This window comes from Carcharhinus amblyrhynchos, chromosome 9 (assembly GCF_965287045.1).
Source record: "Carcharhinus amblyrhynchos chromosome 9, sCarAmb.v2.hapA, whole genome shotgun sequence".
NCBI classification, from domain to species: Eukaryota; Metazoa; Chordata; class Chondrichthyes; order Carcharhiniformes; family Carcharhinidae; genus Carcharhinus; species Carcharhinus amblyrhynchos.
In genome coordinates this window covers 40837279-40862308 of record NC_137332.1, presented here as the reverse complement: position 1 = coordinate 40862308, position 25030 = coordinate 40837279, and the positions used below count along the sequence as shown (strand labels likewise).

General features: G+C 41.4%; 1 protein-coding gene across 1 annotated transcript in view; it reads right to left on the bottom strand.

Annotated features, from left to right (window-relative positions):
• The window catches only part of LOC145347742 (metalloprotease TIKI2-like), a 349733-nt gene that overhangs the window by 145367 nt on the left and 179336 nt on the right, over nucleotides 1–25030 (bottom strand). Inside the window, exon 4 of the mRNA XM_080195506.1 lies at nucleotides 14543–14717. Coding sequence (XP_080051632.1) covers nucleotides 14543–14717 — 175 coding nt within the window. The remainder of the gene's footprint in view (nucleotides 1–14542; nucleotides 14718–25030) is intronic.

Here is a 25030-nt window from a genome sequence, read left to right as displayed (position 1 = left end):
GAATATAGTCTGCACCCACCCCTTCAACAATGAAAATGTTGCCTGGCACAGCAGTTAGCACTGCTGCTAACCTTGGACCTGGGTTTGATTCCTGGCTTGGGTCACTGTCTATGTAGAGTTTGCACATTCTCCGCATGTCTTCGTGGGTTTCCTCCGGGTGCTCCGGTTTCCTCCCACATTCTGAAAGATGTGCTGGTTAAGTGCACTGACCCTGTCGGGCGCCAGAGTGTGGCGACTGGGGGAATTTCACAGTAACATTATTGCAGTGTTAATGTAAACCTTACTTGTGACTAATAAATAAATAAATAAACTTTATAACCATTTCCTGGTATCTCTCCCAATGCTGGCAGGCTGAGCTGGGATTTTCCTTAACTCTTGCTACCTGCCTCAATGATGAAAATCCACCCTCAAGCTTTTAAGCTCTTTGGACTGCAATGGTTCAAGAAGGCAGCTCATCACCACCTTCTCAAGAGCAACTGGGAATGGGCAATAAATGCTGGACTTGCAACAAGCATCTATATCCTGTAAATCATTAAAAGATTCGCAATTACGTAATATATCTGCACACGATCAAGTGAGCCACAGCGGGTCAGTGTATGAACAATACCACTGAAGAATGCTTTCAGTTGAACCTGGAATTATTCCAAAACAGCATCTGTTAGACAAGTGTTTTTAGTCATATGAGTGGGTCCTTATATCCTTGAGATCCTTGAGGATTCTCACATGTGGTGTGTTCAAGAAGATGGTTGTTGGCATAAACATGTGTCCAATGCATTGCAATTCCACGACTCCGATTACAACAACAGCGCTGCGTGTATTTACAGTTAGGATCTCAAAAGGGTTATAATGTATAGAACAACACTCCCAAAATAGCACAATCATTCATTAGACACTCAGTGCCCCTTCCCTCTACTCTATATCAGCAAGCCTGTTTCTCAAAGCAATCATGAATCAGATTTGCACCTTTCATGGGTTTTTAAAATCCTCGAACTGCTTTTGATCAGAGATTGCATGTAGGGAGAAATGAAAAATCAGTACACACCCACAGTCGCAAAATCTATTCCCAAAGCAATGGCATTTGCCGTAATTATCTTTCAAGTTACTTCATGAAAACCTACAATTAAATGTTTATCCAATGCCACCTGATAGGAAAAGCAAATGAATTCCTGAATACTACTATCCACGTGCCACACTGAATTTCCTCTTAAAAAAAAAGTGGTGCTATGCCTACTTTACACAGATTTTACATGGGCAGCACAGTGGCACAGTGTTTAGCACTGCTGCCTCTCAGCGCCAGAGTCCCAGGTTCAATTCCGGTCTCGTGTCACTGTGTGTGTGGGGTTTGCACATTCATGTCTGCGTGGGTTTCCTCTGGGTGCTCTGATTTCCTCTCACAGTCCAAAGATGTGCGGGTTAGGTTGATTGGCCATGCTAAATTGACCCTAGTGGCAGGGGGATTGTATGAGTAGGTTGGAATTATGGTCGGTGCAGATGTGATGGGCCAAATGGCCTCCGTCTGCATTGTAGGGATTCTACGAGACAATTATGCCAAAGAGGTCCAGATCATTCCGGACCATTGTCTTCCTGCCATCAGACAGCAGGGATCTCATTCTAAATCTTGTATAATTTGTTTTCTGCAAAGGGTTCTAAATATTTCAACAAAATTAAAATTGATTATCACAGCCAGGTTATTAGAAAATAACTGTCAGAAGCTGGCTTAAGCAACTGCACAGAGTTCATTTATAAGCAATGATTTGGAAGGGGTAGTAAACTAGAATCTCTATTTTGTCTATCGGACTTCATTTTAGTACAGTTGTAAGAAAGTATTCACAATTGACTGTAGATCCAACAACTGTAAAAGTGTTGTTGTTGTAAAGATTTTAAGATAGGCTTTAAGATAAATAGTATACATTTATTTCTGAAGTCAACCATCTTAAACAGGCATTCTTTAATTGCATTGCATGAAAGCCCTTTTGTGTTCTGGTATCAGATGGGAAATGTACATGGAGAGAAGCCCTTGTCTACTCCAATGATATTTCGGCTTCTCACACTGTGACCGATAGTTAAAGCAACAAACCCAGGGTCATTGGTACAAAGAATGGACTGATCATTTTGTCAAATTACTGAAACTGGCAAAGTTAATGTTTATATACTAAGGCCAAACTAACAAATGTGCCCTTTCCCTTCCCACAAAAAACAGGGATGTGTGTGTATGTGTGAGTGTGTGTGGGTGAGGGAGGTGGGGGGGGAGTGTGGGTAGGAATCATCAAGTAAGTTAGCACTGAGTCTCCTGACTACAGCATGTTCTTTCACCCCTTGACCTTGAAGCTGAAATAGTTGGGCATCGCTCTGTGGCCAACCCAACTGATCTGCTGAACAAAAAAAAGTTCTGGAAATCAGTTGCAATCTTAAAATAAATCACTTCTTATTTTTTTTATCTGCAAGGAAAGCAAGTGGAGGTAATCACAACCCTCTCCCCTTAAACACTGCTGACATCACAAACTTGTCGTGAGGAAGCTGAAAAGCACACTCATACCTCTGCTCTTTGAAACAGTGCACGCAAACAGAAATAGTATTATCCTTTGCATAGGCTTCTGTCCGATTGTGCTGGCTTATTTGACACAATTCACTTGAATTCAACACAAGGAGTGCAAAGGATTGTGGCGATTTAAGCACTAATTATTTCAATGCAAATCAAATTCTGTCTGTCTTTTTTGTGCTAGGTTTACAAATGTCATCCTATGAGTGCACAAAACTGGGCAAGTCCCCAGGGTGAATTAAGCTAGATCTTCTGGATGCAAGGGTACTAAATGTCTGGAACTCTCTGTCTGAAGTAGTTTCATGTATGTCAGTGCAATGCATTCTCTAACTGACTAATGCAAGTTGCTCTGCGCAGCCCATTAGGATAATTAGTGTCAGCAAGCTCATCTGACACAGAAACAGGAAGGATGAAAGCCTGTACACATTAGGTCTTTTTTGTCATAAGTGGGTTGATTCCTGGTTTCTTCACAATAGATCTCCAGAAAAATATTATTTCTCTTTTTCCATGGAATTCTGTAAGACATTCCAGGACATGCTGATGAAGGAGTTCAATGATAGATCTGCAGTAATGGCAGCTCCTTGGCATACTTGAAGCAAAACATAAAAGTACAAACCAGATAAGTTATCAGTGTGGTTACGTCTGAGACAATCAGTTTTCAACAACAATCAGCTTCATCTCTCAAAGCTTGCGAGTGCCACACAAGCTGTCTTGTGCGGATTACATACAATCTGTCGCATTATTTGTAACAGATAAATCTCGCTGATCTATGGTCTGGGGCTTTGAGTAAAAGAATTAGTTGTCATGAGTAAAATCTCTAAAACATTTGTTTTTTTCTTCCCCCATGTATCTTTTTCTTGTCAATATCATTCTGCCTTTCCTGCTCTCCTGAAGCTACCGTGATCCTTGCTAAGTGTCATTCAGCGGCCACTGCATAATGTCATGTCCATTTTTAAGCCTTGACAGCAAGGGTCAGTGCACTGTTCAAATACAGGGAGCAAATATGGTCAAGTGTGATCTTGTCATGTGAGATCCTGACATATTCACCTTCAGTAAAAAGTCTGACAACACCAGGTTTTAGTCCAACCTATTTATTTGATAATATACTCGCAAGCTTTCGAGGGGTTACCCTCTTCGTCAGGTGACGAAGAGGGTAACCCCTCGAAAGCTTGCGAGTATATTATCAAATAAATAGGTTGGACTAAAACCTGGTGTTGTCAGACTTTTTACTGTGTTTACACCAGTCCAACGCCGGCATACCCACATCATATTCACCTTCAGCAAGGGTCACTCTCCAGTGATTAATAACCAAGCCTCACACGCTAGACATCTGGGGTGTTTAACCTAGCAAGGAAATAACTCATTACAAAGATATAACTTGAGAAAATTTATAAAAAATAATTTTGGTGTTGTACCTTGAAATTATTCTGGCAGCAGCAGATTAACTGTCCTGTGAGTTCTATTGAATGTTAAGATGTAATCGCCATTTGGATGTTGCTGAACAATGCTCCATGCATGCAGCCTCACCCTTTCTCCCCTGGTCACAGGGCCGTATGGAGGTGCTTATATAACATGTATTCGACAGCAGCTTATTGCACTAAGTACCATCCTCATGTTGTATGTCTATTGTAAATGCAGCCCTTTTTCACTTTACAATAACAGACATCTTGGCTGAATCTTACCACCATTCACTCTGGTGGGATTTTCCCATTCTGCTGCAGTGATCAAAGATTTAGCTGGTCTCTGACCTTGCTGCAGTGGGATTGTGGAGTGAATGGCCAGTAAGATCCCTCCCCCCTGCCTTTTGTAAGTGCTTATCAATCAGTTAAAACATTTTTGGTAAAATTTCTCATATTTTAATTGAGGGAAACATTTGTTTCTGTCTTCACGGAGGAGGACGTGAATAATTTGCCGGATGTTAGCGATGGAAAGGTGGTAGGACTGGAGGGTCTCGATGACATTACTGTTACTAGAGAGGTGGTGCTCGACAGACTGGAGGGGCTGATTGTGGACAAGTCCCCAGGACCGGATGGAATGCATCTGAGGGTCCTGAAAGAAATGGCGGAGGTGATAGTGGATGCCTTGGTGGTTATTTTCCAGACGTCGCTGGATTCCGGGGAAGTGCCGGAAGATTGGAAAACGGCTAATGTTACGCCGTTGTTTAAGAAGGGTGCCAGGCAAAAGGCGGGGAATTATAGGCCTGTTAGTTTAACGCCTGTTGTAGGTAAAATGTTAGAATCCGTCATCAAGGAGGAAATAGTGAGGCATCTTGAGGGGAACTGCTTGATAGAGCAGACGCAGCACGGTTTCCTTAAAGGGAAGTCGTGTCTGACAAATTTACTGGAGTTCTATGAGGATGTGTCTAGGGCGGTGGATAGAGGAGAGCCGGTGGATGTGGTCTTCCTGGATTTTCAGAAGGCGTTTGACAAGGTACCTCACAAGAGGTTATTACAGAAGGTCAGGGGGCATGGAGTTGGGGGTAGGGTGTTAGTGTGGATAGAGGACTGGTTGTCAAATAGGAGGCAGAGAGTGGGGGTGAATGGGTGCTATTCGGATTGGCGGATGGTACTAGTGGAGTGCCCCAGGGGTCGGTGCTGGGGCCTCAGCTATTTACCATTTATACAGATGATCTGGAGGAGGGAACCGAGTGTAGGGTGTCGAAATTTGCTGATGACACCAAAATTGGTGGAAAGGCAAATTGTGCGGAAGGTGGGGAGAGTCTACAGAAGGATCTAGATAGGCTGGGCGAATGGGCCAGGAAATGGCAAATGGAATTTAATGTTGGCAAGTGCGAGGTGGTCCACTTTGGTAGGAATAATGGTAGGAAGGATTATTACTTACGTGGTGAAAAACTGCAGCAGGCGACGGTGCAGAGGGACCTCGGGGTCCTTGTGCATGAGTCGCAAAAACCCAGCTTGCAGGTGCAGCAGGTGGTCAGGAAGGCGAATGGGATGCTGGCTTTCATCGCGAGGGGGATTGAATATAAAAGTAGGGAGGTCTTGCTGCGGCTGTATAGGGCATTGGTGAGGCCGCAGCTGGAGTACTGTGTGCAGTTTTGGGCGCCGTACTTACGCAAGGATATTTTAGCCTTGGAGGGAGTGCAGAGGAGGTTTACTAGGCTGATTCCGGAGTTGAGGGGGTTGAGCTATGAGGAGAGGCTGAATAGATTAGGCTTGTACTCGTTAGAGTTTAGAAGAATGAGGGGAGATCTCATTGAGACGTATAAGATGATGAATGGGATGGATAGGATAGAGGTGGAGAGACTCTTCCCGCTCAGAAAGGATAGTAGGACTAGGGGGCATAGCCTCAAGATAAAGGGGGGGCGGTTTAGAACGGAGTTGAGGAGGAACTTCTTCACTCAAAGGGTGGTGAATCTCTGGAATTCTCTACCCGTTGAAGTGGTGGAGGCTGCCTCGCTAAATATTTTTAAGACGCGGGTTGATGGGTTTTTGATGAGAGAGGGGATTAAGGGTTATGGGGAGAGGGCGGGAATGTGGAACTGAGCCATGACAGATCAACCATGATCTTATTGAATGGCGGGGCAGGCTCGAAGGGCTGGTTGGCCTACTCCTGCTCCTATTTCTTATGTTCTTATTTCAAAGAACAAAGAAAAGTATCCTACAGGAACAGGCCCTTTAGCCCTCCAAGCCCGTGCTGATCATGATACTCTAACTGAACTAACAAAATACTTCTGCCCTTACTCTATTCCCTTCCTATTCACGTACCCATCCAGATGCCTCTTAAATTTTGCTATTGTGCCTGCTTCCAGCACCTCCTCTCGCAGCACGTTCCAGGCACCCACCATTCTCTGCGTGAAAAACTTCCCCCGCATATCTCTCTCGACCTTTCCCCTCTCACCTTCAACACGTGTCCCCTTGTAATTGACACTTCCACCCTGGAAAAAAGCCTTTGACTGTCCACCCTGTCTAAGCCTCTCAATTTTGTAGACCTCTATCAGGTCTCCCATCAACCTCTCCTCATAGCCAACACCCTCGAGACCAGGCAACAACCTGGTAAACCTTCTTTGCACTCTCTCCAAAGCTTTCGCATCCTTTTCGTAGCATGGCGAACAGAACTGCACTTAATACTCCAATTTATTTCTGGTATAATTGACTGACTGAAGTGGATTACTGTGATGCCTGAATCACAACCCCCTATGTACCTTAAAAAGAAAGGATCACAGCCCAATGTTTAAACTTACGTTGATGATTCCTCAAGGTCAATTTGTTTGTCATGGTTAAGAAACATAATAGAATGCCTTAAATGGAAAAATCTCAAGTTGCAATGAATATACAGTGACTATCCTGTAAAGACTCTGCCCATCTGCTGCTGAAACTCTTATTCATGCCTTTGTTACATCTAGACTCCACTATTCCAATGCATTCTTGGCTGGTATCCCACATTCTACCCTTCGTAAACTCATAGTCATCCAAAACTTTGCTGCCCATGTCAGAGTTTACATCATTCATCAGTCACCCATCTTTGCTCAATACTATTCCTACCCATTTAGCCATGCCTCCATTTTGAAATTTTCATCTTTTGTTTCTAGATCTCTCTACAGCCTCACCCCTCTCTGTATCTCTGTAATCTCCTCCAGTCCTGCAAATCTCCAAGATACGTGCATCCCCCTAACCCTGGGCACTTGAGTATTCCTCATGGTGACCGTGCCTTCAGCCATCTGGGTCCTCAGCTCTGGAATTTGCTCCCTAAGCCTCATTGCTTTTCCATCTCAACAGCCTCCTAATAAGCTACCGCTTTGATCACGTTCTCGGTCATCTGCCCTCGTGTGGCTCAGTATCAGATTCTCTTCTGTAACACTCCTGTGAAGTAGCTCGGGAAATTTTATTACATTAGAGGCACTATATAAATGCAAATCATTGTTGTTTAAAAGGAAAGCTGTGAAACTTGAATAAAGTGAGGATGGCAATCATTTTTGCAGCATGGTGTATGTGATGATTTCATCATTATCACTGATTGCAGAATTGGATTAAATATGTTGTAGAAACACAAATGGGAAAAGCAATGTTGAAGGGGGCAAGGGCATGATGTGCTGATGAGTTGTTGGCAACAGGGGTTTGATGGCACATTATTATAGAAGATAAAAAGCACGTTTCACATCTCCATCGAGATCTTAAATAACAATCAATAAAAGTGAAACTGGGTGCCTTGTGATTTATCTTCTGCAGTGCCCAACGCAGATGATGAAATAAGAAATGGACATGTAGTATTCATGTGCCACATGTCTCTGCTCAATGTTGCTATCCCTCTACTCCAACATATGTATCATAATCACTGCTTAGCAGAAACATTTTTACAACATATATAATTGGGTGGCATAGTGCCACAGTGGTTAGCACTGCTGTCTCAAAGCGCCAGGAACCTGGGTTCAATTCTCGCCTCGGGTCTGTGTGGAATTTGTGCATCCTCCCCATGTTTGCATGGGTTTCCTCTGGGTGCTCCGGTTTCCTCTCACAGTCCAAAGATGTGCAGGTTAGATGGATTGGCCATATTAAATTGCCCCTTTGTATCCCAAGATGTGTAGATTAGGGGAATTAATGGGGTAAGAATGTAGGGTTACAGTGATAGGGCCTGGGTAAGATGCTCTGTTGGAGAGCCAGTGCAGACCCGATGGGCTGAATGATCTCCTCCTGAACTGTAGAGATACAATTGTAGATACTCAGCGATCTCTCTCTTTCTGCTCGTTGGTATAAAAAAGCTTAAAATTCCCTATTCCAGTGGGTGGTTGTCACTTTGTAAACATTGTGAGTCACTCAGTCATTACTTTCTCTAGGTTTCCTTCACTGTCAGTGAGTCAAAAATCCTGGAACCCCCTCTCTATCAGCACAGTGGGAATATGTGCAGCAGTAAGACAAGGCAGCTCATCACCACCTTCTCAAAGGCAATTAGTGGGGAGTGGGCAATTTCACATCTCAGGAACAAATTAAAAAAACTGTAAAGATAAAAATACACTCACTGAACCCCACCCTGCCCCCCAAGTGTGAAAGGAAAAAAGTGGCAAAATAAATTTTTTTGCAAAACCAACAGAAATATAAAACATTCCCCTTTACCTCATTCTGCAGGCCTCACCGCACCCCAAAGGATAACCACTTTTATGATTGTTCAGTGACAAATCTCCCAGACTCGAAAAGGCAATTGACATATTCCTCAGGTTGTAGGTGTTATTATATTTTCCTTTCAGTTTTGTTTTCTGTAATCCTAATTTAGTGGAAACGGCAAGGCTGAGCATTTATGCAACAAACAAAAGCAAAGTAACAATCAAAAAGTCATCAAAAATCATTTTCTCTGTTAACACCTGCAATTTTTATACACATAATTGTAATTACTCATTCACTAGATGCAGTATTTATAACATCAAGACTACTTAGTAACAGCTGTTATACCTAACCCAATAAACACAGGCAGATCATAGTAATTAAGCCATTTAGGTGTTGAAATATTTACCTTTTAAGTATTGAGGAAGATAAATATGCATTCAAAATGTTGTTAATAGAAAGCACCAAAATTAAAGCCACTTTCTAGTACTGGAAACACTGAATACTTTTTTAGTAAGAATGAAAGGACTCACTACTTAACGACTTGCACCTAAATGTATGTCATTGTCTATGGCAGTGATAAGTGAAGGATTTGTTTAGAATTGAATCATGGCTGCAAAGGAGTGTAGACGATGAGGATAAAGACGAGATTGCACTCGTAGAGCTAACATTCATCTGTACCCTCCACCAGCCCAGAGACACACTCCTAGGGGGCACAAGAACCAGTTCAGGTAGGGTCTCACAGTCTGGTGCTCACCACACAGCAAGTTTCCCTCAGCAAGAGGAAGCAGAGTTAGCCAAGATCACTGGCTAACAAACAAAAGCAAAATAACAATCAAAAAGTGGTACCTTCAAAGCCCTCGTCAGATAATGAGCCTCTGGGACTAGTCTGAGACAAGGTGCTTGAGGTACAGCAAGAGATGGGGGAACATCAGAGAGAGATAATGGAGGCCCTCGATAGAGTGGCACGTGAGGTGGAGGAGTCTGTCTGCCTGCTGTCTGATGAAGCTGTACTGATGTATGGGAGAAGGAGATGAAATTAAGAACGTATAAATGTGCTCCTCAGGAAAGATCAAAGCTTAAAACAAGTCTTCTTCCTTAACTCAGTAGAAAAGTTTGCAGCCAATTGTAAAAGTGATCAGCATAGCCTAGGCAGGTTTGAGCTCAATCTATTGATTCATAACATTACGACTGGACTCGGTGTCCCTGGCCCACTAGAGAAGGGATGCATATCAACCAGGTTTTCTTGCTTTTGAAACGTACGTGCCTGAGGGATGTCAGCCGAGGACTGACTTAGGGCAGGCACCCTTTCGTGACACACTTTGCCTGCCAACACTCACCCTCAAACAACTACCAACACTCTGGAACTGTACCTCAAACAAGATAGCAGCCTCAGAGGCAAGGGAAGAAATAACAGGAAAATTAGTTGGAAAAAGAAAGAATTATGGTCGTAGTAAGAAGAGAAATCCTGAAACTAAATCATATTTTTCTGTTACATCATGCATTTCAAAAAAACACTTTTATTTCTCTTTCATGTCATTTTTTCTGTGTCTCACCAGATTGTATGTTCACACCTTAAAAAAGGAATATTTTAAATGTAATTTGTACCATTAACTCCATAGCTTGCAGTCCCTATCTGTGCTTCTGTCTACCAAATCGCTGCTGTTCCTTTTGCTCGAAGGTCAGGTCATGTGGTGTGAATGCCTTACAAATGAATTACAAAAGATGATCTTTTCTGGCACGTTGACACTTAGGAAGAAATATTGTGTTGGACAGCAAAGGCTTAAAAGTGCCAAACAGACATCCATAAAATGGGGACGCTTTGCTGAAGATAGGGAAATGTGGCCAGAAACCATACTGGAGGATATCTCCAATTGTAAGAACCATAACATAGCTGGTGCTGAATGCAAATACCAGCTGAGGAGGTTTTGTCTGAACATCAAGACCAATCCTCTCCCCCGCCCTCCGATCCCTCACATCCCCAACCTGATTGAGGATGCATTGTTCAATTTGTGGATACTCATTCCGAGCAAAAAGAGGTCTCAATTGCCACCAATGAACTCAAAAGAAACAATCCTGGCTCTCTTCTTCGATATCGAAGAACAAATAATGACAGTTTTTCTCATTCTCCTTTTACTAATCAGTGGCCTTTGCTTTCATTCTCTCTCTCTCTCCTTTTTGACCTCCCTGATCAGAGAACTCTCTTTGCTTTGTGTGGTGTATAGGGTGTGGGTGTCGTTGGCTCGGTCAGCAGCGATTGTCCGCCCCTAATTTCCCTCAAGAAGGTGATGCCACTCATGACTATTTATTTAGCTCCTGACTAGAATATCCATTTGCCAAATCCAAAACCAGGTCAGCTCACAACAGGTGGGGACTATTGTTTGCTTTGTTAATTTGAACATCAATTGAGTGCTTTTGTAACTAAATCACAGGACGTGTAGAAAATTATATTACAGTTACTTTCTTCAAGTAGCGTGAGGCTTACATTTTATAAAATGCCAGACAAACCAATAAATGACAGACAATTCCGCCCAAACAGTTTGTAACTCTAACTGAAGTACATCAAATGCGTTTTCTTGTAAAGCCTACTCCACCGTCGTCCTACTAATTTTGCTGCATTTAAATTCGTGCCCCAGAGTTGAAGGCGCAATTCACCAGTCACCTACATTTTTCAGTAATATCCTGATGCAGATATTGACTTCGTATAGCAAGAAAACAAAATGGTTTCATGCCTCATCACCATCGTTAAGTATCACTATCAAACAGCATGTTTACCATTTTCCCTAGGACACTATATTCCATACAGAAAGAACCAGGTGTCTTACACAAATGTCTTCCAATTTTCTAGAATTTCTATTTCTTTTTAAACATGCACAAAACTTGCCTTTTCAAAAAGATATTTGAGAGGTGGAGAGAATGTCAACTAAACTTTCAACACCATCAGAAAATCCCTTGCCCCTCTTAAATCTTTGCAGTTTCAATTCAAAGTCTCTCATTTTATTAAGTAACATGTGCCTTCTGGGTATTAATCTTCTCCATCTCTTTCAATATTATCATTTATCAAACCCCTACTGCAAGCTGGACTGGTGCCCCATTGAAATAGTAATTGATGTATTTTCAGGAATCAATAAGATTTAGTTCAAAATAACCATTTGGGTTCAGTCAGAGAATCAATGCCTGGTCCTATTTTTCTGAAGCATAATGTTAGGAAACATACGCTCCCTGTTACAAGATTTTATGAAAATATAATTCAAATCATTATTTGAAAACATGTCTAGCAAACACAGTTTCCTGTCTGACAGCAGTTTATGAAAAAATATGGAAATACTAACCTTAGCCCCAGTGCCAGTCGGTAAAACATTCCTTAACTCAAGCAACAGCCTTGAAAAAACCCTAATAAATATTTGTGTTGGTTCACATCTGGAGTCCCTCCCATACAGTTATGTTTTTTGGCAATATTTCCGACTTGCAAAATGTTTTAATTTATGAAGTATTGATTGCAATGTTGCATTTCAATGAAATATGGGGAATTCAAATACAGTTATTCCATTGCAATCGCATAGATTAGAAAATATGCAAGAAGTGCATATGCTACCGAAGTACACCAACAAATCCAGCAAACCGACTTTCGAGGACACTGTGGTTAAAATTTCCCTCATTGCCTCTGGAAGTGTTTAGGCTCATTTCTTCAACAGGCGGTCAGCAGAGTGTCACAGTGGTTAGCACAGTTACCTCACAACACCAGGGACCTGGGTTCGAATACTGGCTTGGGTCGCTGTCTGTGTGGAGTTTGTATGTTCTCCCTATATCTGCGTGGTTTTCCTCCTGGTGCTCTGGTTTCCTCCCACAATCTGAAAGACGTGCTGGTCAGGTGCATTGGCCTGAACAGGCGCCAGGATGTGGCAACTCAGGGATTTTCATAGTAATTTCATTGCAATGTTAATGTAAGCTTTACTTGTGACTATAAATAAACTTTTAGTTTATTGTGGAAGGAGGCCATAAGTGTAGAAGGAGGCCATTCAATCCATCAAATTGGCACCAACTATCTGAAAAAGCATCTTACCCAGGTCCACCCCCAACGTCTCCTGCCCTATCCCCATAAACCCACACATTTACCATGTCTAATCTATCTAACCGAAACATCTTTGGACACCAAGGGGCAATTTATTTAATTTGATTTGATTTATTATTGTCACGTATTAGTATACAGTGAAAAGTATTGTTTCTTGTTTCTATTGTTTCTTATCATGGCCAAGCCATCTTACCTGCAAATCCTTGGGCTGTGGGAGGAAACTGGAACACCTGGTAGACATGGGGAGAATGTGCAAACCCCACACAGCCATCTAAGCCCAGAATCAAACTCAGGTCCCTGGCACTCTGAGGCACCAGTGCCATCATGCCATAAAGTACATGATTGATATATGGACCTTCTCCTGGCGAACTGAGAATTTGCGTAATTAGAAGCACAAGTTCTAATTCACAATTTGCTGAAATCAATGTTGTTGCTACTAGAGCTGTGGAGTTTCTAATATAAATGATGCAGATTGTGTAGCATTGGTCAATGGAAACTATAGTAGATCCTTAGCAAGCAGCATTACTTCATTCTATCAATGTAGTACCAGGCAAGAGGGAGTGCTTTTCGCTTTGCGCTCACTCTTAACATTCTATATTAACCAATGTACTCAAAGCTCTTATTGCCGAGACATTTCCATTCTACCCACCCCGTAGAGACACCTTTTGTAAAAAAAAGTGTTACTGGTGCTCGTTATTTTTCTTCCTACCTCTTACATTTTTTACAAAAATCACTTAATTAATATTAATGGGCTTCAAGTCTATTTCCTCCCCATGTCACTGGACAGGAAAATCCTTGTCTGCTGAATGACTTGCAAAGGGAAGCATTTCATCAGTCATAAGCATTTCTTTCTGTAATTTGGAACCAAATTTCCCACAAGGTTTCAGAAGGTAGAAGCTAAACGCGCAGCAAACTGACAGTAAAGATATATTGATATACTGCAAATCACCTCCAAACCAATTAAGTTTATCTTGGGGTCTGTAGAAATGTTATTGTTCGGTGAAATCTATCTGCCTCACATCATTGAGAAGGGTCAGGAAGAGACACATTAGCATAACAGCTTGGAACATCCTCAACTGTTACCAATTGCAACAGTGGTGTCCAAAATAGCAGCAAAGTGCAGACCACCGCTGGGAATTAATTATTACAACATTGCCAGGGAAGGAAGCTTAGGCTTTTCAAGTGCAAATTCTCTATGGAAAGTTGATTGGCAAACGTGTTATGTAAATTACATTGAAATACACCATTATATCACTGGTATGTGGCATAAGCACATTAACTATGTTGTTGGATGCTCTGTAAGGAAAACAATATTTTTCACAAAGGTGCTGCACTTTAAACAACTTTGCACTCTATTCGAGGTCAAGGGTTGACATCTTTGAATTAAAACCAAAGCATTCTTAATTTCTGTACCAGATTGCTAAATCAAAACATGCCTCTTGTTTTTTTCTTTCATATTAAATGAATCAATCTCAAGAGAGTAGCTCAATTTGACTGAGCATCAGAATTAATAAATAGATTTTAGAGCATATCTGTGTAGCATTTAAGAGCTCTTCCATTAAAACGATCTGCCACTTGCTTCAGTTACATGATCAATGACCAATAGAAGCAAAATCCGCAATCAAGATTTTTAGAAATTTGTCTTCATTGCAAATTGATCTTCGAAAGCCCAAGATTCTGATTCTTTAGAAGTGATCAGATTGAAAAGATGACCGATACATCACAGCCTGCTACCAGGTTTAACACTGCATGTAGGAGTGAAAAAGCTTTGGTTTCTACACCACAGATTCCTGATCGTACATCTTTAAGGGCTGCATGAGCAAAATGACAAAGTGGATGAGGCAAGGCCCCTGAGGGACAATGGATCACTCTACATACCTGCTCCAAATGCAAAGAAAAAGCTTTTATCTGGGTTTGCCTCCAGAAGAGCTGTCACCCTTTTGCCCATTCTTTCATTCCTCTTGTAGATTAACTCCTGGCGGAAATAGTTGTCTATCTCCTGAGCTGTCACCTGCTCATGCGGTGGGAGGGTGGTGTTGATAAAGTTAGGCAGCTGTGAGGAGAACAAGCCAAGTGATTATTATTCTAAGAATGGCTCCTAGATATGTATGACACAGGATTACAGAATCTCATGTTAAACTGTCGAGATAAGATAGATTTATTTAAATGGAGGCAAGGTGTAATAATCAGTCAGCTGTTAAATCATACTGATAGACCAGGCACACTTGATTGATTGAATTTTGGACTCATTTTTGTTTTGTACACACTATCTAAAACAAACAGGATATTATTTGATTATCAATATACAGACTGGGAAGCATTCCCAATAGTTCAACAAGTTTATTCATCAAGTAAAACAATTTTGATACGACTCCTTGCCTAGCGGATCTCAGCATTGCATTTGGCCCCAATCCGACAGTGCATGTCTGTGTGGTCATTGGATAAAGACAGGATTGGCCCTGACTGTGATTCTCCCTACAGTCAAATAGTTGTGACTCTCAAATCTCTCACTCTGAGATAATGCTCACATTGGCAGAGTGGCCAGTGCCTAATATACTGAACCCTAGTAAGCAGTGAATGCCCTCAGGGGTGAAAGGAAACAGGAGAAAACTGGAGACAAAATAATATTTAATAAAACAAAGCATTACGTGCTAGATGTAATCAGTAAAGTGAATAAAAAATTTCCATTTTGTTGGCCTGTGATTCTTATTGAATTAAACTGGGAATAAAGTTTGAGATTCTCACAGTGGAACGTTCTGGTGATTCAGTCCATCTGCTGCTCCTGTTCACATTCCGCGTGTGCTTCTCATTTGAAATTGGTTGCCATATTTTTAAAGTTTATTTTTTTATCAGTGTCACAAGAAAGCTTACATTAACACTGCAATGAAGTTCCTGTGAAAACCCCCCAGTCGCCACACTCCGGCGCCTGTTTGGGTACATTGAGGGAGAATTTAGCATGGCCAATGCAGCTAACCAGCAGATCTTTTGGACTGTGGGAGGAATCCGGAGGAAAACCAAGCAGACACAGGAACAGCGTTCAGACTCCGCACAGACAGTGACCCGATCCGGGAATCAAACCCAGGTCCCTGGCGCAGTGAGCTGGCAGTGCTAATAACTGTGCAACTGTGCCGCCTCATCACACTACATCAATGATAATACTTGAAAAGTACTTTATTAGCTGCAAAGCACTTTGTGATATTCTGAGATCATAGAAAGTGCAACATAAATCATGTATTTCGTTCTTTATTGCTGAGAAAAAAAATCAATGGCAAACTCCCTACAAAATATTGGCACTACTGCTTTCTTTGGGCAATAATCTTTCCTTTGCACAATAGTGAAAGTCAGATGATATTGAATCGGCCTCCTAGTTTCCATTTTTAATTTCCAGCAACTTGCTCCAGTGGTAAAAATCAAGAAAGCGTACTTGCCACTTCGCTAAGACCTATCTTTACATTATTACACAAAGTCAAAATTACACCCCATCTGTCTTAAGAAACAGCCAATTATTGTCAGGAACATTCTTTCATGTTACATCCAAAATTTTACTTAAAATGGGTCATGCTGCTTCCATAATAACTGCAGTGTTGTTAGTCTTTCTCTTGCTTCCTGGAGGATCTCTTGAGTACTGCGGACTGGAAACCAACTTTTTGTGATGTGCAAATTTTGTGAAAGAGACAAGGTATTCGATTTGTTGGCAGGCTTAAAAGTGGACAAATCTCCAGGTCCAGATGAACTGTGGGAAGCATGGGAAGAGATTGTGGGGCTCTGATGTTTAATTTTCAACTAGAGGACAGCTAATGTGGTTCTGCTATTTAAGAAGGGTTGTAGAGGTAAGCCAGGGAACTGCTGACCAGTGAGTCTCACTATCGGCTGAAAATTCTGAAGGAGAGCATCTGTCTCCCCTTAGAGAGACAAAGCTAGATCAGGGATAATCAGCCTGGCTTCATCAAAAGGAGGCCATGCCGAACAAATTTGATTGAATTTTTTGAGGAAGTGATCAGTGTGTAGACGTGCAATTGATGTGGTTTCTATGGATTTCAGCAAAGCCTTTGACAATGTCCCACATAAAAGACTTATAAATGTAAATGGAATACAGGGAAAATTGATAAAGTGGATTCAAAATTGGCTCAGTTGCAGGAGGCAGAGGGTGATGACTGAAGGCTGCTTTAGTGACTGAGAATCAGTGTACCACAGAAATCTGTGTTGGATCCCCTGTTTTTAATCATTTAAATAATAATTATGTGGGGGAGGTAGGATTAGTAAGTTTGAGGATGACACCAAGATTTTCCGGGTGGTTGAAATGAGGCTGAGTGTCTTAGGCTACAAGAAGGTAAAGATGGAATGGTCAGACAGACTGAGAAGAAGAGGATGGAATTTACCCCTGAAAAGTGTGAGGTGATACACTTTGGAAGGAGTAATTTGATAAGGAAGCACTCAATGAATGGCATGAAGCTAGGAAGCTCTATGGAAGAAAGGCATCTTGGCATTTTGTCAACAGATCTCTGAAGATGGATAGGCATGATAACAGGGCAGTGAAAAAGGCACATGGGTCACTTGCCTTTCTCAACTGAAGCATAGATTACAAAAGCAGGAGAGTCATATTGGTGTTGTGTAGAACTTTAAGTGAGGCCACTGCTAGAGTACTATGTGCAGTTCTGGTTACCACATTATAGGAAGGATTTGATTGCACTGGAGGGGGTGCAGAGGATATTTATCAGAATGCTTCCTGGGATGGAACATTTAAGTTATAGAGAGATGTCGACAGGCTTGAGTTATTTTCATTGCAGTAGTGAAGACTGAGGTGCACAAGATTATGAGAGGCAAGGACAGAGTGAATAAGAAGCCTTTATTGAAGGGTCAGTCATGAGCTGATACAAGTTCAAGGTGAGGGGCAGGAGGTTTGGGGGGATATGAGATACAGCTTTTTTACCCAGAGGGCAATGTCAGTCTGAAATGCACTGTTTGGGAGGTGGGTTGCCTCACATCCTTTAAAAAGTGCCTGTTTGAGCACTTGGCACAACATAACATTGAAGGCTATGGGCCAAGTGCTGGTGAATGGGATTGAGTGGGAGGTCAGGTGTTTCTCGCAAGTCTGTGCAGATGCAATGGGCCGAAGGGCCTCTTTTGCACTGTATGATTCTATGAACTATTGTTGGACCTGCTTGCTATATTTTTGTGATTCATGCATTAGAACATACGATCCCTTTGTACTTCACTCACCTTCAATGAAATAATAATCATTCATAGAATATGAGTGTCACTGGGAAGATCTGCATTTACAACCAACCTAACTGTTCCCGAGAAAGGGCACTGAACTGCTCTCTTGAACTGCTGCAGTTCACCTGATATGTGCACTTCCATGTGCTCCTATATGTTTAAGACACTTGGACAACCTACAGCAGGCACTACAGAGCTCTGGAGAAGTGCTGTTAATGGTGCCTTCACAAGATCCCTCAAATCCAATGGAAAGAAAGGTAGTGCAACAGCATTCAATCCCAAGATAACATGCCAAGCACTGAGATGCGAATGACTCCCAGCACCCTTTTCTTCATGATTTATAGCAGATGATGTTATCGTTCACTCTGCAGTGCACAGAACGTGGGAGAATCATTTTGAAAATCCCACGGAAAATAACAGCAGGATTTATACCAGTTTTTATACGAATTCAGCACTTAGAATTTCTGGGGGGAGAGTCCCATCCATGATATCTTTATGTGGGCATTAATAGCCCCCTTGAGGGTCTCATTTTGCATCAAAGTTGGAAGGCCTCCACGAGACTCCAACTCAATGCCAGTGAGAGAGGTGCATTCAATTGTACCTATTGTAAAATATAAGCTAGACCAGGTAAGGATGTCAGGTTACCTTCATTAAAAGGACATTGTTGCCCAACTAAATGGGTATTGAAAATCTTTTTAGAAAAGGCAAAACTGATCATTTCTGAGCCACCTCCAACATTGTTGTCAGACGTACTGGTCTATCTACTCAACACCTGGAAAAGAAAATCAATGACTACAACTCACTTTGCAACTTCCTCCCGTTTTTCGTCAAAAATGGGAGGTCATGGGACCAAAAGTTTCATTGTTACAATAGATGCAAGCCTGATTCAAGAATCAATGATGGTATCAATAAATTTAAGTGTCCGTGATGCCCACTAAACTTTCCTCTGAGCTGGTCAGCAACTTATGCATTGAGAAGCAGGCCACCAGCAGCTGAACATCCAGTGCAACAGAGCACCGACACTTTGTTCTCAAATATTTGTTGATATTATTTCTACCATGAGCCAACAAGTCACAATTAAGTTTGAGCTTTATATATACAACATTCTTTTCCTTGTCACTGTTATGTCTACACCAGCTCAGCAAAGTATAGCAGAGTAAAAGTTATCTACGGCATCAAGAAAAGTCAGTTTCTCCTTCCTCTCTATAGTGCTTTGGGCATTAAACATTAACTTTCTGATTTTCTACCATATCTTACGTTCTTCTCTGGCAATTTGTGACATGTAGCACCTTCCGTAACAAGGCACCTTTCTTGTTGATTTATGTTATAATGAACCACCTTCACCAAAAGAGGTTGGGTAATGATCGCAGTAAACCTTGCCACTCAATTATCAAGTTGTTTCCTCAAGCTATACTCATCAATTTTCCAGGAAAGTGCTCTAAAACATTTAAGAGCCCAACACCCTTTTCTTCATGATTTATAGCAGATGAAGTTATTATCATCCCATCAGACTACAAGGTCAGCCGCAAAGGAATTATAGACACGAAGCTAACCCTTCACATCAATCGCATATCAAAAGTACTTATCATGTTTCTTCACAATAATGTAATTAACTCATTTCGTAATCTTTATCCACATTCCTGATCTTATCTCGTCACAAAGTTGGATTTGAAAATTTCCTGCTTATAATTATGCATAAGGCAGAAAGATTTACATGCACTTATAGAAATATTTATCTCTACACTTTTCTAACTTTTAATTCTGCTAGTAGGTTTCAGAGGCAGGGGAATTCCATGAGCTCTAATTAGCTCTGCAGTATTTTGAGGCCTTTGCCTTTGCCTAATTTAATGCCTCCAATCACTATCACATATCCCACATCCAAAGCTATAGCAGACAGTGGCATAGTGGCATCTTCACAAGACTAGGAAGCGAGAGACCCAGGGTAAATCTCTGAGGACTTGCGCTCAAATCCCACCATGGCAGATTGTGAACTTTGAATTCAATAAAGATCTGGAATTAAAATCTAATATTAGCCATGAAACTGTTGTCAATTGTTGTAAAAAACCATCTAGTTCACTAATATCCATTAGGGAAGGAAACATGACATGTGACTCCAGATCTACAGCAATGAGGTTGACTTTGAAACGTCCTCTGCGTTGGGCAATAAATGTTGGCTCAGCCAGCGATGCCCTCACCCCATAAATGAACAAAAAAAATGCTAAGGTAATTTTAGTCTTCTGTTTTTCCATAACTATTAGTTACTGACTGCCTCAGAGAAGAAACCCAAACTATAATGACTGGAATCTCAGTTCAGGTTCTTCTTTGTTTTGGAAACAAACTCATTCTTCTTAAGCCGTTTACCCTACCAAACAATTCTTTTGTGCTTCCAGTAACTTAGCTCTAAATTAGCCACTGGAAGCTCTGGGAGAGGCTAGATAACAAACCAATCATTTTTCTATCGGATGCCAAGCCCCTCATGGAGAAACTGGATTTCTCACATTAGTGATGCAAGCAGGAACTTTACAATGTGAGACTACAAACCCACCTTGCTGCTTGCTCATCTTATACCGGAGATAAGCACTGCGTTGATTTATCTCTCATTTCCTTTCTGCGTAGATTTAGGTTTATCCCTGGCTGAACAGTTGACCTGCACACATGCTTCTGTCCATGTCACCTCTCAATTAATTGTAAGAGGAATAAAGCAATGTCCTTGTAAAGATTTCCCTTCAATCCACTTTCTCCACCAGCATTGCCTAGTTGATTCGTAAAATACAGTTCTGTTTTCAGTGCCACTAGTAATGGATCCAGGATTTGATCGGGCATGTAGTACACATAACAAAGGAACAGAATTCATTACACATATCCTCAGTTAATTAGTATCATGTCCAATTTTGTGACAGGAGTTTAAGCATCCCAAGAAGTGCTCAAGGGTTGTCTTTTGGTTGAAAATTAAACTACAATAATATAATTGTTCCATGCATGCCGCATGATCTCCCCGCATCAACATAATTTCAGTTCACTTGTCTATTCATATAAATTAGGCATCAGGGATTGCTGTTTACATATTTGAAAAAAAACACTCATATTTTCAAGATCAGTTGGAACATTATGAGGCCATTTCTGAAGTGTATTTCTTGTTTACTTCCTGTTTCCATTCAGATAATTAACAGGCTTGGAGCAAATAATTGTGGCACTGCCATTTTATTTTTACTGTTGTACATAATGGGTTTTCTAATGAGGGTCTCCTTTTACTTGCATATAGAAGAACAGAAAATCAAATTGTCATGCTTGGGAATTCAGAAGGCAATAATAGAGGTGCTTGAGCTCCCTCCATGACACATGCACAGAACATGTGTTGTTCCTCCTGAGTGCAGCATCAGAGAATCAGTTTTATAGTTCCAAATATTTTTGCTGATGAAATTGTGTGGGAATACAACATTACTAATTGCTCAAATACAGCAAAAATGTCCCAGATGCTGGAAATCTGAAATAAAAACAGAAAATGCTTGAAAATCTCAGAACTGAAGAAGAATCATCTGGGCTCAAAACATTAATTCTGTTTCTCTCTCCACAGAAGCTGCCAGAGCTGTTTCGTTTTTCCAGCATTTTCTCTGTCTTTTTCATTTATTTCTTCTTGGGTATGATTTCACAGGCTCTTGGGATCGATTCTGAGACTGCCCCTGACTTCACAGCTCAAGTCCACACTGGTGTGCACTTGCCAATCAAAGGAACATAGTTTCATTTCCCTTAAACACACAAGCCATCTAAATTCCAACTGAAGATGGCTTAATTTTCCAGAATAAACTGTAATTGGTGGAATTTAGATTTCATGAGCAGTTTTGAAGGCTTCCAATAGGCCTGCCAGTTGCTCCTTTTGGTAGCGTGGCCCCTTTAAGGGGGCAATCCCTGAAGGCCAGCTGATCACACCGGACCCTATTGAGTGTCTAGGTAGGAAGCCAAGCTAATCGGGTGCAAGGGCGCAAATCCAGGTGGCGAAAGGTCCTTAGTTGAGCCAAGAAAAAGTGGACAATAGTTGCATGGTTAGTTCTGTCAGACCCTTATTTGGAAATAACTATTTATCATTGGCAATAAACCTTTCTGAGGTGGCACAGTGGTTAGCACTGCTGCCTCACAGCGCCAGGATGCCAAGTTCGACTCCCAGCTTGGGTCACTGTCTGTGCGGAATCTGCATGTTCTCCCCATGTCAGCATGAGTTTCCTCCAGGTGCTCCCATAGTCCTAAAGATGTGCTGGTTAGGTGCATTGGCCATCTAAATTTTCCCTTAGTGTACCCAAGCAGGCACCAGAGTTTGGCAACTCGAGGATTTTCACAGTAACTTCATTGCAAAGTTAATGTAAGCCTACTTGTGACTAATAAATAAACTTTAAACCTTAAAACTAAACTTTTATACATCGAGCCACATCGAGTTGTCCCCAATTTATTTCACTCCTCCCCCTTGAAATTATGCACTGGATCATGAGCCTCGAAGTTTAAACTTCTCCAGGGATAACTGCTGATCACCACCCACACTGCCCTCCCCACAACACCTCCTCCCACTCCCAACCATTCCCTGTGGTGACTGTGCCTTTAAGAGCAACACAGTCAGAAAAGGGTCTCCTAGCTTGAAGGACCAACTGGGACTAAGAGTGGGTAATCGCCCCAGGGGTGGAGTCATCTTTGAAGCAGAAGGCATGTAGAAGACATGTAGGGACTGGCTAGTGGCGAGTTGCTCCAGGAAAGCCCGGGGATGGGTCCAGGCACTGTACAAGACTTTCCTTGTTAATGAATGCCTTTTGTGTCCCAGATGAAATCTGTAGCGTGCATTATTACACTCCCCCACTCCCCTTTCCCATATATGTGAAACATGCTAATTTAATGTTTTGTTTCATAGAAGCCATAGTCTGGCTACAAGACGGAACATTTCCTGCAAATTTACTATGCTGCAGCATTATTTCAAAACCGTATATATTTCTGTCCATTTAGGCTCCCCCACCAAAAGCTCCCAGTTTCCCAGCTGCAAGCTTCAAAGGCCTCCCAAGCTGCCTCTGAACTCACTCTCTGAGGGCAGTTAAATGTATGGATGGCAATAGAGACAATGATTCATACTCACAGTCATTCTAGCTAGAAGTCATGCGGTGTTCCAGCATTACAGCCAACTGGGTCAGCTTGGGATAAGTTCAGGTTTACTCAACCTCATGAAATCACTACTTTATGATATATAAGAAATAATAAATAAAATGTACTTTTCGGTTTTCGTTTGAAACATCAGAAAGACCTTTCCTCACAATGAACACCATGTTATAACAGTATCATTCATTTCTCCTCAATAAGCCAAAAGCATCAATCTAGCCCTCTGAACAGTCATTTCTTTGGCAGTACACAAGGTAACAAATCAGACAACCGAGCTATTTAAAATGTTGCTTCATGTACAAAAATGACAAATCATTGACAATAAATGTATCCATAGTATTTTGACATCTTAATTTAAAAGGTCCGATTATGTTTCCACCACATTTTAGAACCAGTTCACTCTGTAGGAACTCAGTTTCACTGTAACTGAACCCACAAGCAACCATAACCTAGCGTTAAAGTAGCCTTTTTGCAGCTCTAGACAATTAAATGGGCTATAAATGTTTAAGTAGCTAACTGTTAAAACACAAGCTCCTTTAATGTTACACTATCTCATGGGGAAAACCAATTAGCAAAACCATCATTGGGCTTTTAAAATAATTAATTGAAAAAATAAAAACACACCCCCCACCAACATACAGGCCCTAGCTATATAACATTTATCAACATGAACCAGTTTTTGGATCTTGCGACAAGCTTGATGGATAAATTTCAATAGCAAAACTTGCTGTAAAATATCTCACTATTATGGACATCTACCCAAAAAAGCAAAACCATTCACAACACCATTGTCCTGATGGATACTGTTTGGAGTCTGCAAAGAGGGGAATATTCACCCAGGAAATGATCAGATTTCAATAAGTGCAGTCATTTCAAGGCAATAGTAAAGGTTAACAGAGAAACATAGAAAATAGAAGCAGGAGCAGACCATTCAGTCTATTGATCCTGCTCTATCATTCATTATGATCAATATCCTGATCCTATCTTTCCTCCATATCCCTTGATCCCTATAGCCCCAAGAACTATATCTAATTTCTTCCTGAAATCACTATTTTCTGTATTAGTGGATTCCACAGATTCACCATCATCTGGGTGAAGAAATTTCTCCTCACCTCAATTCTAAAGATTTACCCCTTATCCTCAAACTATGACCCCTAGTTCTGAATTACGTCATCATCAGGAACACTCTTTCTGAATCTACCATATATAATTATAACAGAATTAGACAAGTTTCTCTGAGAGTGCTTCTCATTCTTCTGAACTCCAATGAATATAACCCTAACTGACATAGTCTCTCCTCACATGACAGACCTGCCAGCCCAGGAATCAGTCTGGTAAACCTTTGCTGCACTTGTCTAAAGGACATCCTTCCTCAGATAAGGACCACCAAAACTGCACACACTACTCCAGGTGTGGCCTCACCAATGCCCTATACAATTGCAGTAAAACATCCCTATTCATATGCTCAAATCCTCTCGACATGAAGGCCAAATACCATTTGCCTTCTTTACTGCCTGCTGTACCTGCGTGCTTACTTTAAGTGATTAATACACAATGACACCAAGGTCTCACTGAGTATCTACCTCTCTCAATTTACACCCATTCAAATAATAATCTGTCTTCCTATTGTTGTTACCAAAGTGGATAATTGTACATTTATCCACATTATATTGTATCTTCCATGCATATGCCCACTCACTCAACCTCTCCAAATCATGCTGAAGCTTCTCTGCACGCTCTTCAAAGCTCACCCTCCCATCTAACTTTGTATCATCTACAAGTTTGGAGACAATACATTTCATTCCCCCTTCCAAATCATTAATGTATAGCGTGAATAGTCGGGGTCCTAGCTCAGAACCCTGTGGCACTCCATTAGTCACTGCCTGCCAACCAGAAAAATACCCATTTATGCCAACTCTTTGCTTCCTATTTGTCAACCAGCTTTCGATCCATCTCAAAACATTACCTGCAATCCCATGTGCTTTAACTTTACATAGTAGTCAATATGAGACCTTGTCA